The 15,949-nt window shown below is 48.1% G+C and overlaps 1 protein-coding gene across 3 annotated transcripts in view; it reads left to right on the top strand.

Annotated features, from left to right (window-relative positions):
• VPS13A (vacuolar protein sorting 13 homolog A) overlaps positions 1 to 15,949 on the top strand; it is a 2,314,464-nt gene that overhangs the window by 1,676,823 nt on the left and 621,692 nt on the right. For all 3 annotated transcript variants that reach the window (XM_085633365.1, XM_085633382.1, XM_085633374.1), the window contains one exon: positions 9,720 to 9,801. In XM_085633365.1, coding sequence (XP_085489491.1) covers positions 9,720 to 9,801 — 82 coding nt within the window. The remainder of the gene's footprint in view (positions 1 to 9,719; positions 9,802 to 15,949) is intronic.

Genomic DNA, 15,949 nt, shown 5'->3' with positions numbered 1-15,949 from the left:
CATATCCCCGTCCTGCCGGCCCACCGGCGTTACCTGCGGTTCACGGTGGGCCAAGAGCACTTTCAGTTTACCGTGCTCCCCTTCGGCCTCACCAGTGCCCCTCGGGTGTTCACGAAAGTGATGGCGGTGGTCGCAGCTCATCTGCGCAGATCTGGGGTCCCAGTCTTCCCCCATCTCGACGACTGGTTGTTGAAGGCGGGCTCGCCCCAGGCAGTCGTCTCCCACCTCCAGACTACGGCGGATCTCCTGCATTTGCTGGGGTTTTCCATCAACGTGCCGAAGTCACACTTGAGTCCCTCTCAGAAGCTCCTCTTCATCGGAGCGGTTCTCGATTCGGCGCAGTTCCGGGTCCATCCACCGGAACAGCGGGTCCGGGATATACAGGCCCTGATTCCCATCTTTCGGCCTCTATCCCGGGTTTCGGTCAGGTTAGTGTTGCGGCTTCTGGGGCTGATGGCCTCCTGCATCCTACTAGTGCATCACGCCAGGCGGCGCATGCGGGCTCTGCAGTGGGACCTGAAGTTTCAGTGGGCCCAGCATCACGGCAACCTGTCCGACCATGTCTTGATCTCGGAGGGTACTGCACAGCAGTTGCAGTGGTGGCTCACGGACCGCGAGTGGGTCAAGGGCAAGAGCCTCTCCCTTCCCCAACCGGAGCATGTCGTAGTGACGGATGCGTCCCTCTTGGGATGGGGTGGCCATATGGGAGAGGCGGAGATCAGAGGCCTCTGGTCTCCGGCGGAGTCTCGTCTCCACATCAACCTGTTGGAGTTGAGAGCGATCCGGCTTGCACTGAAAGCCTTCCTTCCCTCTGTCAGGGGAAGTGTCGTGCAGGTGTTCACGGACAACACCACCGCCATGTGGTACTGCAACAAACAGGGCGGGGTGGGGTCGTGGACCCTTTGTCAGGAGGCTCTGCGCCTCTGGACATGGCTGGAACACCAGGGCGTCACCCTAGTGGTTCAACATCTGGCGGGCTCTCTGAACGCCAGAGCAGACGAACTCAGCCGCCGGTGCATGATGGATCACGAATGGCGTCTGAACTCCGAAGTGGTGCAAGGCCTCTTTCAGCAGTGGGGAGAGCCTTGGTTAGATCTATTCGCCACCGAAGAGAACGCGCAATGTCAGCAGTTCTGCGCGTTGGAATTTCCAGGGCGGCACTCGCTCGGCGACGCTTTTCGTCACGAGTGGAGTTGCGGTCTGTTGTACGCCTTTCCGCCTATACCACTTCTGCCCAGAGTGCTGAAGAAGATCAGGCACGACCGGGCCCAAGTCATCTTGGTGGCTCCGGATTGGGCACGAAGATACTGGTATCCCGAGCTACTCAGTCTGTTGACCGATCCCCCGATACGTCTGCCCCTTCGGGAGGATCTTCTGTCGCAGCAGCAGGGGACGGTCCTCCACCCGAACCTGTCCAGCCTCCACCTCCATGCGTGGAGATTGAGCGGCGGCAGTTGATGCCATTTGACTTGCCTCCTGAAGTCTGTGATATCATTCTGGCAGCCAGGCGTCCCTCCACAAAGTCGGTATACGCCTGCCGGTGGAACAAATTTGTGGCATGGTGCACAGCAAAGGCTGTGGATCCCCTTTCCGCCCCTCTTTCTGAGGTTCTCCTCTTCCTTCTTTCTCTGGCCCGGCAGGGCTCTGCCCTGGGCACCCTGAAAGGTTATCTTGCTGCCATCTCCGCCTTCTTGCGGCTTCCTGATCAGCCTTCTCTTTTCAAGTCCCCTGTGGTTACACGCTTTCTCAAAGGCATTACACACACGTTCCCTCCTGTCCCTTTTGTAATGCCTCAGTGGGACTTGAATCTGGTTTTGACATTCCTGATGTGCGCTCCCTTTGAGCCTCTTCACAATTGCCCTCTTCGTCTTCTAACTCTAAAGACTGCTTTTCTGGTAGCCATCACCTCGGCTAGACGGGTGAGTGAGCTCCAGGCTTTATCTTCAAAGCCTCCTTTTCTATCTGTTCATCCGGACAAGGTTGTCCTTCGGCCTCGTCCCTCCTTTCTTCCTAAAGTGGTGACTCCATTTCACCTTGGGCAGTCTGTCACCTTGCCCACCTTCTTTCCGCCTCCGCATCCTTCCAAAGAGGAAGAGAGGCTCCACCGTCTGGACCCAAAACGTGCGCTCTCCTTCTATCTGGACCGCACAAAACAGTTCCGGGTGGACGACCAGCTTTTTGTTGGGTACGTGGGCGCTAAGAAGGGGAAAGCTGTGCACAAACGAACCATCTCTCGGTGGGTCGTTTTGTGTATCAAAATCTGCTATTCCTTGGCTAAAAAGGACCCTCCTGTTGGGCTGCGCGCCCATTCTACTCGGGCCACGGCGGCTACTACTGCCTTGGGACGGGGAGTCCCTTTGCAGGACATCTGTCAGGCGGCGACGTGGGCTTCGCTACACACGTTTGCCAGGCATTATTGCCTTGACAGCCAAGTCCGGAGGGATGGCTTCTTTGGCCGTTCTGTCCTCCAGGACTTTCTGGTGTGATCTTGGTTCGCAGACCCACCACCGGGGATGGTATTGCTTGGGTATCTATTCTAAGGTGAGGAATCTAACTAACGTGTTTCTTTCAGATGAACAAGTTACTAACCTTCGGTAACGATGTATCTGTAAGAAACATTAGTTAGTTAGATTCCTCACCGACCCTCCCATCCTCCCCGTTCTGCGAACTGACATCTAGGGTTAAGGTTGTCCTTTCAGGCCCCTAGATTTTATTTTTGGCACCAGTGTCGGTCTTTGCATGGCTCTGCGTTCCTGGCGCGGAAGGCTATGTACAAGAACTGACGTCAGCGCGCGAGGGCGGCGTCTAAGTACTCCGACGACGTCATCCCGGCGCACGACGCCGACGACGGACGCGGAGCCGCAGACGACGCCTAGCGACGCGCAAGGGGTATTGCTGACGAAAAATCTTCCGGATCCAGTCTGACGCCTGGGGATATTCTAAGGTGAGGAATCTAACTAACTAATGTTTCTTACAGATACATCGTTACCGAAGGTTAGTAACTTGTTCTTATCACTCTCAGGGTGAAATTAACACTTTTGTCAAAAATGCATGGAGTTTATCACATACCAATTAACTGGCTCCAACAGTATCATCTTCCTGGGTGACTTCAATTTTCATAGAGGGACCAAGGACAGCAAACAAATGGACACCTTCTTTCTCAGTGACATCCTGCAACATTGCCAGAAACCCACTCACAGCAAGAGCTCCACATTGGATCTGATTTTTCCAAAGTTCCTTACCTAACAGCCGATGATCCCATCACGGCAGGTTGGTCTGGCCACCTTCTAATCCACTTCACAGTAACCTTTATCTGCATTAAAACCTCTGGTCAGCCAAAGAAGGAGAAGAACAATTTATCTACCTTCAGTAATGATCTTTCTGGTAGACACTTTAATTAATGCAGATTCCTCACCTTGTGACTGTTCCCCAGGTGTCAGACTGGATCCGGTAAACTTTAAAGCAGTACTCTTGCGCGCCGGCAGGTAGTGTCGTGAGGCTCTACACCAATCTCCTTCAGCCCTGGAATTGAGAAGCCAAGCCACTGTAAGCACCACCCATGCACACCGACGTCAGATGTTTTCTAGGCTCTAATCGCCCTCAGTCGCAGAGCTGGCAGATTCTGCAGTGTGCAGATCCTAAGATGGGACCTGTTAAGATGAAAAAAAAGAGTCCAGTTCACATAATGAGAAGGCGGGAGGGTCGGTGAGGAATCTGTGGTTAGAGTATCCACCAGAAGGATAGTTACCAAAGGAAGTAATGTGTTCTTCTGATAGATATTTCTAACCACAGATTCCTCACCTTGTGAATGGATATCATGGCAGTTACTCCCTAAGTGGTGGGTTTGTGAACTTGCTCATACCAAAAATTCCTGCAGGAAAGAGTAGGCAAAAAGCCCTTCTCAACCGTCCTGACTGTGAGGACAGGAGTGCTTTGTGAACATATGAACCAAAACCCACGTAGCCACCTGAAAAATGTCCTGAACAGGAACTACACTTGTTAAACCAATGGTAGCAGCTTTGGCTCTAGTGGAATGAGACTGTAAGCTTTCTGGGGGCTGCTTCATTCACATTATATAAGAGATGTTGAAGCAGAAAACAGTCCATCTGTAGATGGTCCAATTTTGCACTTCCTTGTCCTCCTTCGCTCCAGAGAAACCTATAATGAGCTGATCGTCCATCTGTTGTTCTTTGGTATGATCTGTATAAAAGCTTGGTGCCCTTTTAGAGTCGAAACAAGTCTCTCTTCCTCCTGAGAGATGAAATGGGGCAAAGAATGTTGGTTGGGTAATACCCTGCCTTGTAGAAAGCAAGCTTGGATGTTCAACACCAACTTATCTGGAAAGAATGTTGTAAGAGGTGGGTTGTCAGAAAGAGCCTGCAGCTTGCACCCACGCCATGCCTATATTATGGCGATGAGGAAGACAGTTTACAACATCAGAAGCCTTAAGGTGCAACTGTGCGTTGCCTCAAAAGGATTGGACATCACGAAAACTAAGAATTAAGTTTTGATCCCACTTTGGCATCACAAAGGGTGTTGGTGGTAACAAGTATTGCAACTGTTTAAAAAAATCTCTTCACAACATGTGACTTAAAGAAAGCTGATCCTGCAACCTCAAAAAAGCCAAAAGAGCGGATAAATAGGCTTTAATGGTACCCAAAGTAAGACCTTAGTTGGGCTATGTGGCTATGGACAAAACAAACCACAAGACTTCAGATAACTTGGCAAGTAATTGGTCAGCCCATTGGGTGCTGCACCAAGCCACAAAGGTGTCCCAACAACTGGCATTCTCTGATTTTGTAGAGAGCGCTAGGATGATATCAACGACTTTGCAAGGATGGTTGAAAGAGATTAACTGCCATTGCTCAATCTATGAGCATGGGGTTCCAAATTGTGCAGGCCCAAGTGCAGAACCCTGCCCTTGTGCTGGACCAGAATACACTCCCAAAGCTACAGCTTATTCAGAGGACAGATAATCATGTTCGAAGTTTCAGTTACCACACTCTCCTGGCTCAATCTGGTGCCTCACGGATGACTTGAACCCAGTCGTTCCTGATCTTCAGAACTCTGGGCAGGAGAGGCAATGGCGGGAAACATAGAAAAATCATGAACTCCACTCTTGCCAGACTGTGTCTCCAGGAGAGAGCTGAGTTGGAAAATCCAACACATAAAAGGGCTGACATGGATCGTTCTGCGTGTTGGCAAGAAAGTTTGAGCCATGGGGCACCCCACTGATGGAAGGCGCCGTATACCACCTCTGGGTGCAACTGTGAGTCTTGATCCACTCAGCGTCTGCGGCTGAGTTAGTCCACCTTAGCGTTTAGATGTCCCACCAGATGGTTCACCAGAAGAGCAATTCCATGGCAGTTTAGGCAGGGGCATAGAGCCTCCTGGCACAGGACACAGCGCCCCACCTGTCCTTCTTGTTGAAGTATCACATTGGATCCTACCTCCGCCAAGAGGTCTGCTTACACCAAGGACACAGCAAAGCAGTTTGGTGCTGTGGATTCTGGAGGGACGATAAACTGAGCTACACATCGTCCTCGTTCTCTTGGGCGTTGTTTGCCTGAACTGCTGCTTCGACCATGAGAGGGCAGAAAATCGGGCTGAGCGGGTGAAGGGGTCTGGCACTGGCGAAACTGAAAGCCCCGACCATAGTCACCGAGGACAACATTGCTGGTGGAATTAGCTACTGGGAACAGACCATTCAGGGAACGTGCAATGGTTGCCCTGGCTTCTTTACACCATTTTAGGGCCAAATCTGTTTTGTCACTAAAGAGGCATTTGCATTAGGTATGCTTGCACATCTGGAACAGCCATTAATACTTGTGCCACCGTGTCCTAAAGTGTATGGGAGTAGCAGCCTAGCTGGCATTCACTGCCCTCGGATCAAGGCTTGCAGAGGAGAAAATATGTTTGAACAATTGTCTCTATTTGTTTTGACTCATGATCAGGTGGGATGGTAGGGAAGGCGTTAGGATTCACCTTCCCAGTGGGCACTTGAACCACCAAACTCTGTGACTGGATGTTACATAAGGAAGATTGGGTTTCCTGGCCAATGGCTGCGAGCGTCCTGCCTATTAACTGGTGGTCCCGAACATGGTTTTGCCCAAGTGCCCGAAAGGGTATGTGTGAGGGCCTCATTAATTGGTAATAGAAGTTCTGTAGGTGCTTGACAAGACTGGAGTGATTATGTCATAAAATTAGTCTTTACTTCCATGGTAAAAACGGTAGGTCTGTTTCTTTTGCCACCCTATCCATTACTAAAGGGAAACAAGGCATTTTTCTCAGTGGCAGGGAAACAAGGCCAGTATATTAAAAACTGTACAGCCCACTGGCATCTTGCATGTCTTCATTCCAATGTTCCCTATCATCTGGGGGAATAAAAACCTACCCTTTGTAGGCAGCTGGCTTTTTATGTAGTGATGCTAATGTAAGGACACAGCATGCAAAATGTCCAGACAACCCTTATTGGTTTACAGGGCTTACTTTAATAATCCCAAGTGCTCTATTTGTGGTAGTGTGGTCGAGCATCTTAGGCTTATCACAGGGGAGTGTTAAGCATTTTTTGTACACACTGGTAGGACACTCAATAAGAAATCCGAGACCAATTTATAAAAACAAAGTAGATTTGTGTATGAATTTCGACACCAAGATCTTTAGAATAATGTTAGTACATTTGGAGATTTTGATTTTAGAAGTAAACAATAAAATAACTCGTATAATGGTTTTGAGGCAAGATCCTCGAACACTACAATGTTAACCAATGGGAGGAAGAAAGCATATTTAGCAAAACAGTACTTGTAGTCTGAGTTCACAGGTGCCCTTTGAGGCTTAAGGTGCTGGGCGCCAAGGCCCAAAGCGAACCAGCGGTTTCACTTTACTTTCCCCGGTGTGTCCCAGCGCAGAGGTGCTGGTCGGGATGGTAGCCTCCAGAGCTACACCGGTTAAGTCAAGGAGACTTAAAATAAAGGCTGCTATGGGGGACTTGGGGACAAGTTCAGCAGAACCCAAAGGGGGGTTTAGGTTGTGGGGACCCGTAGGCCAAGGGGATGCAGTCAGATGTCGTGAATTCAGGCTGGGAGGCTTGGGTGCAAAGGTGCTTGGCTGGCTGGCTGGCCACTTGCATTTGAGGCGCTCACTGTTGTTGGTAGATCTGCAGAGGAGGAAAAAACAAGACAGTAGGGCCACTCTGGTCGTGGGTCTCATCGGTCCTGAAGTCCCTCAACATGCAGGATGGCTTCCAAGGCAGTGGTGTCCGGGCTGGACGAAGAACACTTCTTGGCTGGTGCAAGTGCCCTGGTACTTAGGGTATTGTTGCAAGGGGGCTTGTGGAGAGTTCGATCATTTTGAAACTAGGCAGAGAGATGGGGATGACCTCCTAGCTCCACAAGCACCTTCTCCCGAAGTGCTGCTCCCTCGGTGGGCCTGATGGCCAACAACATTGTAAACCGGGAAGATTCAGTCGGTACCTGCAGAGGCAGGGGAGGTGGCTCCTCCACACCAAGGGAGGTGATAGCTGGTTGTCAAAGTGCTGGGCAGCCCTCCAAGTGTTTGGGAGGATGCACAGCTGCAGAATGAGCCAGGTCTTTGCAATTTTGAAGGAGTAAGTTGCACAGCATGGCCTGGCTCCCGTTTCTGTGCTGGTCCTTGGTTCTTGCGGTGTCATCTCTTCTTTGTCCTTCTTCATTACCCAGGAAGTTGAATCTGAGGACCTGGTGTCAGGGAGACCCCTAAAAACTCAATTTAGGGGCTTTATGGGGAGTATATGGTAGTAGCCAATGGGCTACCTACCACTAGGATTACTACGCCCCTATATGCTAACTTCCTTTGTGGAGTGGGCATAAACCTGATCCAGAAGTCCCTCTTACACCAAATATCAAGATGGTGAAACCCTTCTTAGGCTGTTAACTTCAGGTAGCCTACCTTAGGGGTGTGACTAGCCTGTGAGTGAAACACACCTTCTGAATATCTGATTTCCCACCTGCTCTGGTGCCACATGGTCCCCAGGGCTCTAGGTGGCATTTCCCAGGTCTGAGAGGAAGCCAGGATTGCTTGTCAAAGGCGGCAGAGGCTTTGAAGCCTCTGGTCTTTATATGCTAAATCTCTAGCCATCCTGCGGGAAGAGGTGAGAGCACCTTCTGCCAAGCAGGCATTGTTCCTGACTTCTAAGAGCACGGGGTCTCCTATGCAGGTGGTCACAAACACGTATGTGGTGGCAGGCTGGAAGATACCAGTCAGACAACACACTACAGGATTAGTAGGGGTGCAGGGGGTACCTTTAAGGTGCCCTCTGGGTGCATGTCTTCATTAATCTGGTAATGGCATTAGTACGGATTTATTAAGACAAGGTGTTCGAAAATAATGGCGTTTGGTATCAATGAGGCCATTATGTACCTGGGTAAATCGTAATGACCATTAGCAAGAACATACCTTTAAAATGGTTCCCTGATCACTTGCAATGACTGACTATGCTGATGATACCCAGATGTACACTGAGGTCTCATCCCCTAACAACATTACCCTTATCTTCAGCATCTTGGTAAGAATGCAAACATATGTCAACTCACCACTCTAAACTTAACCCTGCAAAAACAGAATTCCTTTTTATATGTTTGAAGAACTTCCACCTACCTGTACAAGAATGGATAGAATCCCTTTCTTCCCTTGAATGCCAACCCACCATTTTTCAAAATGGCAAGTCCCTTGGCTTCATCTATGACAATCGGCTCAGCCTCCACAGAAGAGTCACATTGATGGCAAAGAGCATCTGTTTCCTACTACAACTGCTCTGGGGGATCAGACAGCTTACTCCAAAAGAGGTCTTTAAATCAGTTGCCGTGCTACCTTTAAAAAAGAGCTACGAATCTTTGAAATATACTTGGGATTGATCTGTAATCTCTCTTGAATGTCTATTTTCCTCTTTTCTGGTGCTGTGTCTCAAAATATATTCTTACAGTGATTGTTGGTAACTGTACTCTTGCAAAGGCCCCTGGGCCAAGTTCGCGCCCATATATTATCACAAAAATCAAATAGAAGCGCTTGCTGCCCGTTGTTAACTCATTGCTTAATTGCACATTATACACTTAAGCGCAGTCAAGAGTGCGTGTCCTTATTTACGTAGGGCGTTTCCCTGTCCGAATAAGAGAAAATCTTGTCTGTGTGCTTGCACTTACTATTGATGCAGGCTTAGGAACAAAGAAATACATTTTTCCTCCACCCACAACAGCATAGGGCAGCCCATTTCAGACATTCTAGGAGTAATGGCATTCTGCCTTTTCACAGGGAGCACATCCACACACAAAGGTAGTTCCCTTAGGTGCAAAAGGCAACTATGGCAATGTGTGTTTTTTGAGACCAATATAATAAGCATTACACATATTTTACAATGCAGAGAGAGAAGTTTAATGAGTAGACTGTGATGTAAGTAAGAGTACAAAACAAGCACTGACAAAGCCAATAGGTCTGGCATTGTCAGTACTTCTTTTGTTTTGTCATGGCTTGGTTTTTGCAAAACTGCATTTTTGAGAAAGCTGCTGAGCCCTCATCAGTCTAAAAAAATTGATTAAATCCTAGATTTTGTCATCTCTACTTATTTATAAAACTGACTTGTATGTTTTAAATTGGTTACACTTCCTGAAATATAAATTTCCAGTATTAAATATACTACTAGGAACCAAAATGTAAAAATACATTTCATTGTCTTATTACTTTACCAGATACAGAACCAGATCCCTGGAGCCATATTTCCCTTTGTGTTTTATCCTACCAAACCACCAAAGTCTGTTACCATGGATTCAGGTATGTTAATTATAGTTTATCTCTCTTTTTTTAAAATGCTTCAGATATACACTATTTCATTAAAAAAAATTAATTTACCGTACATGGTACGCATTTGGTACTAGAATTAAGAACAGCTCTGAAGTTACAATGTGAGTGTAGGAAGGTGGAATCTGACTAATGGTTGCCCCCAACTTTTTGCCTCGTATTTGTGTGGTTTTTGACTAGTCTGGCTGGGATCCTGCTATCCAGGACCCCAGCCTATCTGCTTTCTCCTTAAAACTGATGTGAGTACCCTAGGTACAAACCAATTGGACACTGAGGATACCCTGACAGTCCCCTGTAGATGGTACCCTAGGTACCCAGGGCATGGGTCCCTCAGTAGGCCTACCAGGGCTGCAGCACTTATTGTGCCACCCTGGGACAGCCATACCAAATGACACCACCAAACCACTACTGTAGTGTGGGTAAGGTGGTGCTTGCACCCACTTACAGGGCTACAGGTACCCTCTATCCCACCTATGTACAACACATGTATTGTCATTGGTCATCCCTCAAGCAGGCCTTGCTAATCCTACAAGGCAGGGTGCTGAGATGTGTGTGAGGGTGGATCCCTACCTGAGTAGGGCCCCTCTGCAACCCTCGTAAAACCATTGCTGGGTTGTTTGTAGTGTAGCCATATCATATACTCTTAACCGCATTATAAGTATATCGCGATAGCGTGATAACTTGAGAATGGCTACACAGAACCATATCGTGTTTGGTGTCAAACATGTAGGAATCATACCCCCAGTCCAGTCATGGGCATGAGGGCATGATTCCCCCCTGCTAGAGGGGCAATATGGGAAAAGCGGCAGAATTTAGACACCAATTTAAAAGTGCACACGTATCACAAAATGGATGCTACTCGCCACCCACACCACTCTGGCTGCCTGTTGCTGGGGAAAATCCCAGCCTCGGCAGCTGGACAATAGGGATCCTGTTGCAGGGAGGTGCCAGCACCTTCCCAGACAGGCTATGTGGATTGGAACTGGGTGGGTGCACCATAGGATACCTTTCAGAGTTGCACGTAGGCTGCCACAGTGCCTACATTCTGCATACACCGCCTGGAACCGGTTCAGGGCCATCCTGCCCCTCGCCCAGGCGGGAAACACACAAAGGGGAGAGGGTGTAGCCACCCTTTCCCGCCTCAACTTCCATTGGTGGACACTGATCTGGACACTCCCCTAATGTTGTGGATAAAGGTGAATAACGCGTCCCCGGAGAATTAGATTAATCTTGGACTTTACAGACTTGACCTTCGACGAGCTGCTGCCCAGCTGACTGAAGAAATCTCCCTTGGGGGTAAAGGAGTTACCCCCCTGCTTGGCAGGCACCTGAAACACTGCAAGTGACCCGTTTGGAACTTCGCTGCTCCTTCGGACATCGACGACTCCTCTCAACCTTGAGGTGGGTTTCCTAGCATCCCAGAGGCCAGTGAGCGTGCCCAGCAAGTCTGAGCACCGTGGACCGCTCGGATGCCGAGATCCCCGATACCCCAGGACACCCGCCACCTCTTGCGTAGCACACGACCCTGACCAGTGGGGAAGTTGTGCTTTGGCCCAATATTGAGCCAACCTCTCAGCAGCAACTGTGCCAAAGATCAGCGCCCTAGCTCACTCTGGTGGCCCGTGGGCACCCTTTTACGAACTCCAAATTGCTGCCTTCCGTGGTCCCTTGTCTCTCGACTTGTGGGCCCTGGCGGAGGACAATCCTTACTTTTAAGAGTTCCCCTGGTTGCTCCAAGCCTCCTCTACAGTCTCCTCGAAGGAGACCTCTCACAGACCTCGTGGGTCTGCACCAGTAACTGATTTGTTCATCTTGCGTGGGTTGCGGTTGCCAAGGCTTAGTGGATCCAATCCGGACACTAACACCGCAGCGACCCTCATCCGACGTGGGACAGTCGCCCTCCAGAAGCTGGCCTTCCTTGAAGCCTCCTGGAGCCCGTGGCTGCAGATCCAAGCTACACCTTTTCCACTTAAAGCACCCGACATTGAAGGGCTCTTTTCCTTGAGCTCCCTGGTCACTGTGCCGTGACCCAGACTCTGTCCCCTCTGCTTTCAGGTTCTTCTCTACAAGATCTACAACTTCAATCTTCACGGCATCATCAACGCTTTTGGCTAGCAGCAGTTTTGTATGGCTAATCAGTTGGTAGGGAATAAGAAGGATACGTGATCCAGTCGCCTTCCAATTGGTAGTTATATATCAAAAAAGAGTGGATCACTTGAACCTGTTATCCAGGGTTTGGTGGTAACGTGCAATCACGTTACAAAGGCGGAGAACCAAGATATACCGCCATATAATCCACCTAAAAACGTGAATGAGGGTTTTTTAAGGAACGGTCGGATAACCACCAAACCCTGGATAACAGGTTCAAGTGATCCACTCTTTTTTGATATATAGCAGCAGTTTTGTACATTTTCCCATTGAAAATCAGCCCGCGACCCGACATCGAAAACGACCTATGCACCCGGCTTCCCTGGGGCAGGTAACAGTGGTACCTCGGTACTCCCGTAGTAGTGGGCTCCTCAAAAGCTTAACTCTACGTTTTTAACTTTGAACTCCTGCTAGAAGTGTCTTTAATCTGTTTAAATCAAACCGCGACATTCTCCATAGGCTTTAATAGAGATCCCGATAGCAGCTATTTCCACTGCACGCGCCTCCCGTGGGTCCCCTTCCTCATAACATGGGGTGGATTCTTAAGGGGCCAGCGATCCTAAATGCCCTAGGCATTGTCTGTAGAATTGTCGTGGTTCTTATACCACTTTTTTAATATATGGTTTGGTCCCCCCCTGGGGCCCTGTGATTCCAGTGCTATTTATTGTATCTATAAATGCTTGTTTGAATTGTAACTTTACCTCTAGCCTCATAAAGAGACTTGTTGGATTCTGTTTAGAATAAATACATATATTTTATATATATACCTGTGTGGACTACTCTTTCATTTGGTCATTCAAGAGGTTATCTATGGTAAAACAATAAAGCTTAACACTCCTTCAAGGCTTAGCCTGAAGGCTGCTCTCCACAGCTACCACTAGGATAGCTTTCTTTAAAGGTTGTCTTTTAAACCTATCACCTTAAGAGTCGAATTGGACTGGTGCAAGGTGGCCACTATAACTAGTGACCAGCATATGCCAGGCCAACTTCTCACAGTGAGCCAAAGGTTCCAGGGCAGCTTTCTTCTTGTACATTTCTGCTTGACACATAAAGTGTATCATGCCTCCATGTCTAGACTAGAGTCCTTATTTAATGCAAACTAATACAACTACTTTCCAAGCAGCCTTGGCTAAGAGAGATTTTTCCTATTGCAAATGCATTTTCTCTAACTTACTTCCCTGAACAGAGCATCTTCTTTGCTGTACTACATACATAAAGGGTATGAATGGAAGAATCTTAGTGGAGAACTCCAGAGCCAATTGCTTTCAGATTCTACTTTAAGATACTGGATTACGAATAATTGTTGCCAAGAGTTGAATATGTGGTTTCCTTATTGCTCCTCTGTTCCTGACAATCACAGCGTTTAGAAAAGATGCTCTTGCATGCCCTTTAGGGATTTGGAGGCAACTGCTTTTCACCTCCTCTCCACCCCAAGTTTCAGCTTCTCCACCAACCCCTCTCAAAGGATCGAAAAGTATGTTTACAACCATAACTTTGCACTTTAGGTTGTTTGTATGTTTTATGTTGTAATCATTATAGACTTCCTATTCAGCCATAACCTACCCTTACCGCTAGTGTTTTTTCAGTGAACGTGATTGTTTGAAAACTCAGTCCAGTAGCGTGAATGAATCCAGGCATTCATGAGGGATCAATGTTTCCCTTGCATGAATGAGTCATAATGTCCCCAAGTATTATTGAGCAATAATAGCCACAGACCCTAATGCCTAATTGCAGGTGGTATGATTTGTCCTGGCTTTGTGCAATGTAGAGGGAATCAGCATTTCCCCACCAACTGTGGGCTAGGTGAAGGCAAAGAATCTGACTTCATGCATCCTTGTGGGATGGGGATGCAAATTATCCACCTGCCCTTGGGCAAGGAATAGGAGCAACAATCTCTCACCAAAAAGCAAGGTTGGGAACTATGGGCAATTCAGGTTGGGCATACTTTTCCCCAGTGGGTTTTATTTATTTATTGAGTTTTATACAGCGCTGGCTAGACCCGGAGGTATCAGAACGCTTTACATGAGGATTAAACAATGTTACAGCATTAGATCAGTTACAGTTAAATTTGTTACTAGTGCATAGATGACAGAGACAAATTAAAAAGTGATGGAGTAAGGAAGGAAAAAGGGGGAACAGTAGAGGGGATTGGGAGAATATCAGGAGGCAGAAGAAAGGGCATGGCGTGAAGAACAGTAGGGGGCAGTAGAGGCAGAGGGGGGAAAAGGAGCCTCATGGTGATCATGCCCCTAGATGCGGGGGAGGGAAGGGAACATGACAGGGAGACGAGGAAAAAACAGTCTTCGATGTCCGGCTGGGTAGGTGCCGGCCGAGAGGGTGAATCCCTGGGCCCAACTCCTCTATAGCTACGTATGATAGCTCCACCGGGTATCAGCCAAAGTTGAAGTACCAAATCCTTCTGCCTGTTACCATGGCATGGGACAGGGTGATATAATATAGGAGGCCAAGCATCTCTCACCCAAGACATAATCCTGAAAATCCTACTAGCTGCTTATTGCTCCTATCTACACATCAATTACTTTCATGGAGAGTAATTATTTCTAAATTATACCAAGCTTAACTCACATATACATCAAAACATTTTAAAATGTGTTGTATAAAACTGGAAGTTCTGCATTCATGGAATCTATTTACAAAGAAAAAGAAGAAATAAAGAAAAATATATACAAAAATATAAGGTTTCTCAAAATTGCAATAGTTCAGTCCTTATTTTTCTGATAGAGACTTCTAGTCGCAGATTCTTCACCTATGCAATATTCCCCGACTGTTAGACTAGATCCTGAAACTTCTTCAGCAGTACCTCTACGTACCGGTAGGTGATGCTGTGCAGCTCCTTACTGACGCTGTTCCTCTCTGAAAAAGACATGCCAGCATATATAGGCACCACACCCGCACTCTGATGTTAGTTCCTTTCTTTCCACGCCACAAGACGCAGATCTAGAGCTTCCTCCCATCTCTTTTGAGACCCTTTGTTCCTCACATTTTTGCAGTGTGCATCGGGAACGTCTCCTCCCAAGACTACAGGTTTTAAACCATGTAAGGACTATCACAAACAAATGTCTGTGACAGATCCTCATCAGGTTTGCCTGTGGAACCAGGGGTCAAGCCACAACTCTGAAGCCTGCAGTGACTGCACGTTTATGAACCCTACACAGGATCATGAGCCAAATCTCTACACCACACAGCACTGCAAGACTCCACGTCTGGACTGATCCTGGTCCACAAGTTGGTCCTGATTCCTTTCTTGCTGTCAGTGTCAGAGCCTTAGGAGTTATTCCTAGGGTTGTTCGCCGTCACACTTGAAGTCTTCGGATAAATTGGAGAAAAAACATAAAAAAATCTAAGTGGGGCTCAGCCCCTTCCCGCCACTCTTGTACTCTTGTGAAAGTGCGAGGGCGTCACCATTCACAACCTCGCTCTCGAAGTCAGTCGATTTTGGAACTCATCCCGCAATTAGCCCCAGCACAACCAGCTTTTTGAGGGCCTCCACTTACACCATAGCAGATCCAAGAGTTCCACAAAGCTGTGCTCCAACTCTTCAGTACCCGTCCGACTCCCTCTTTTTTGTCTTCTTTCCCCAAAGAGCTGAGGCCCTTCTCCAGGTGTCCCGGAACACCTCTGCCAAGTTCTGACCCAAGCTATACAGGACCGTCGCTATGCAGCCAAGTTCATGATTTGTTGTGGCTTGTACACCATCAATTCCATCAGGCACACTGTTGACACTAGTTTGCCATTCACCGCCATGCATGGCTGAGGTTGACATGTTTTTTGGGCGATATTCAGTTACCTCTTATGGATATGCACTTTGATTGTATTCAGACAGAGGATTCTGCTCTTGAGCTCTTCAAAAAGAGCAGGGCAGCGGCACGCTCCCTGTGCTTATCTGCCCCTCTTCCTCAGCTGCAGCTTCCCCACCATTCCTTTCACGGCTTCGGCAGGGGTATCCCCTTTT

This window comes from Triturus cristatus, chromosome 2_1 (genome assembly GCF_964204655.1).
Source record: "Triturus cristatus chromosome 2_1, aTriCri1.1, whole genome shotgun sequence".
Classification (NCBI taxonomy): Eukaryota; Metazoa; Chordata; class Amphibia; order Caudata; family Salamandridae; genus Triturus; species Triturus cristatus.
This window is presented reverse-complemented; position numbering and strand designations above follow the sequence as displayed.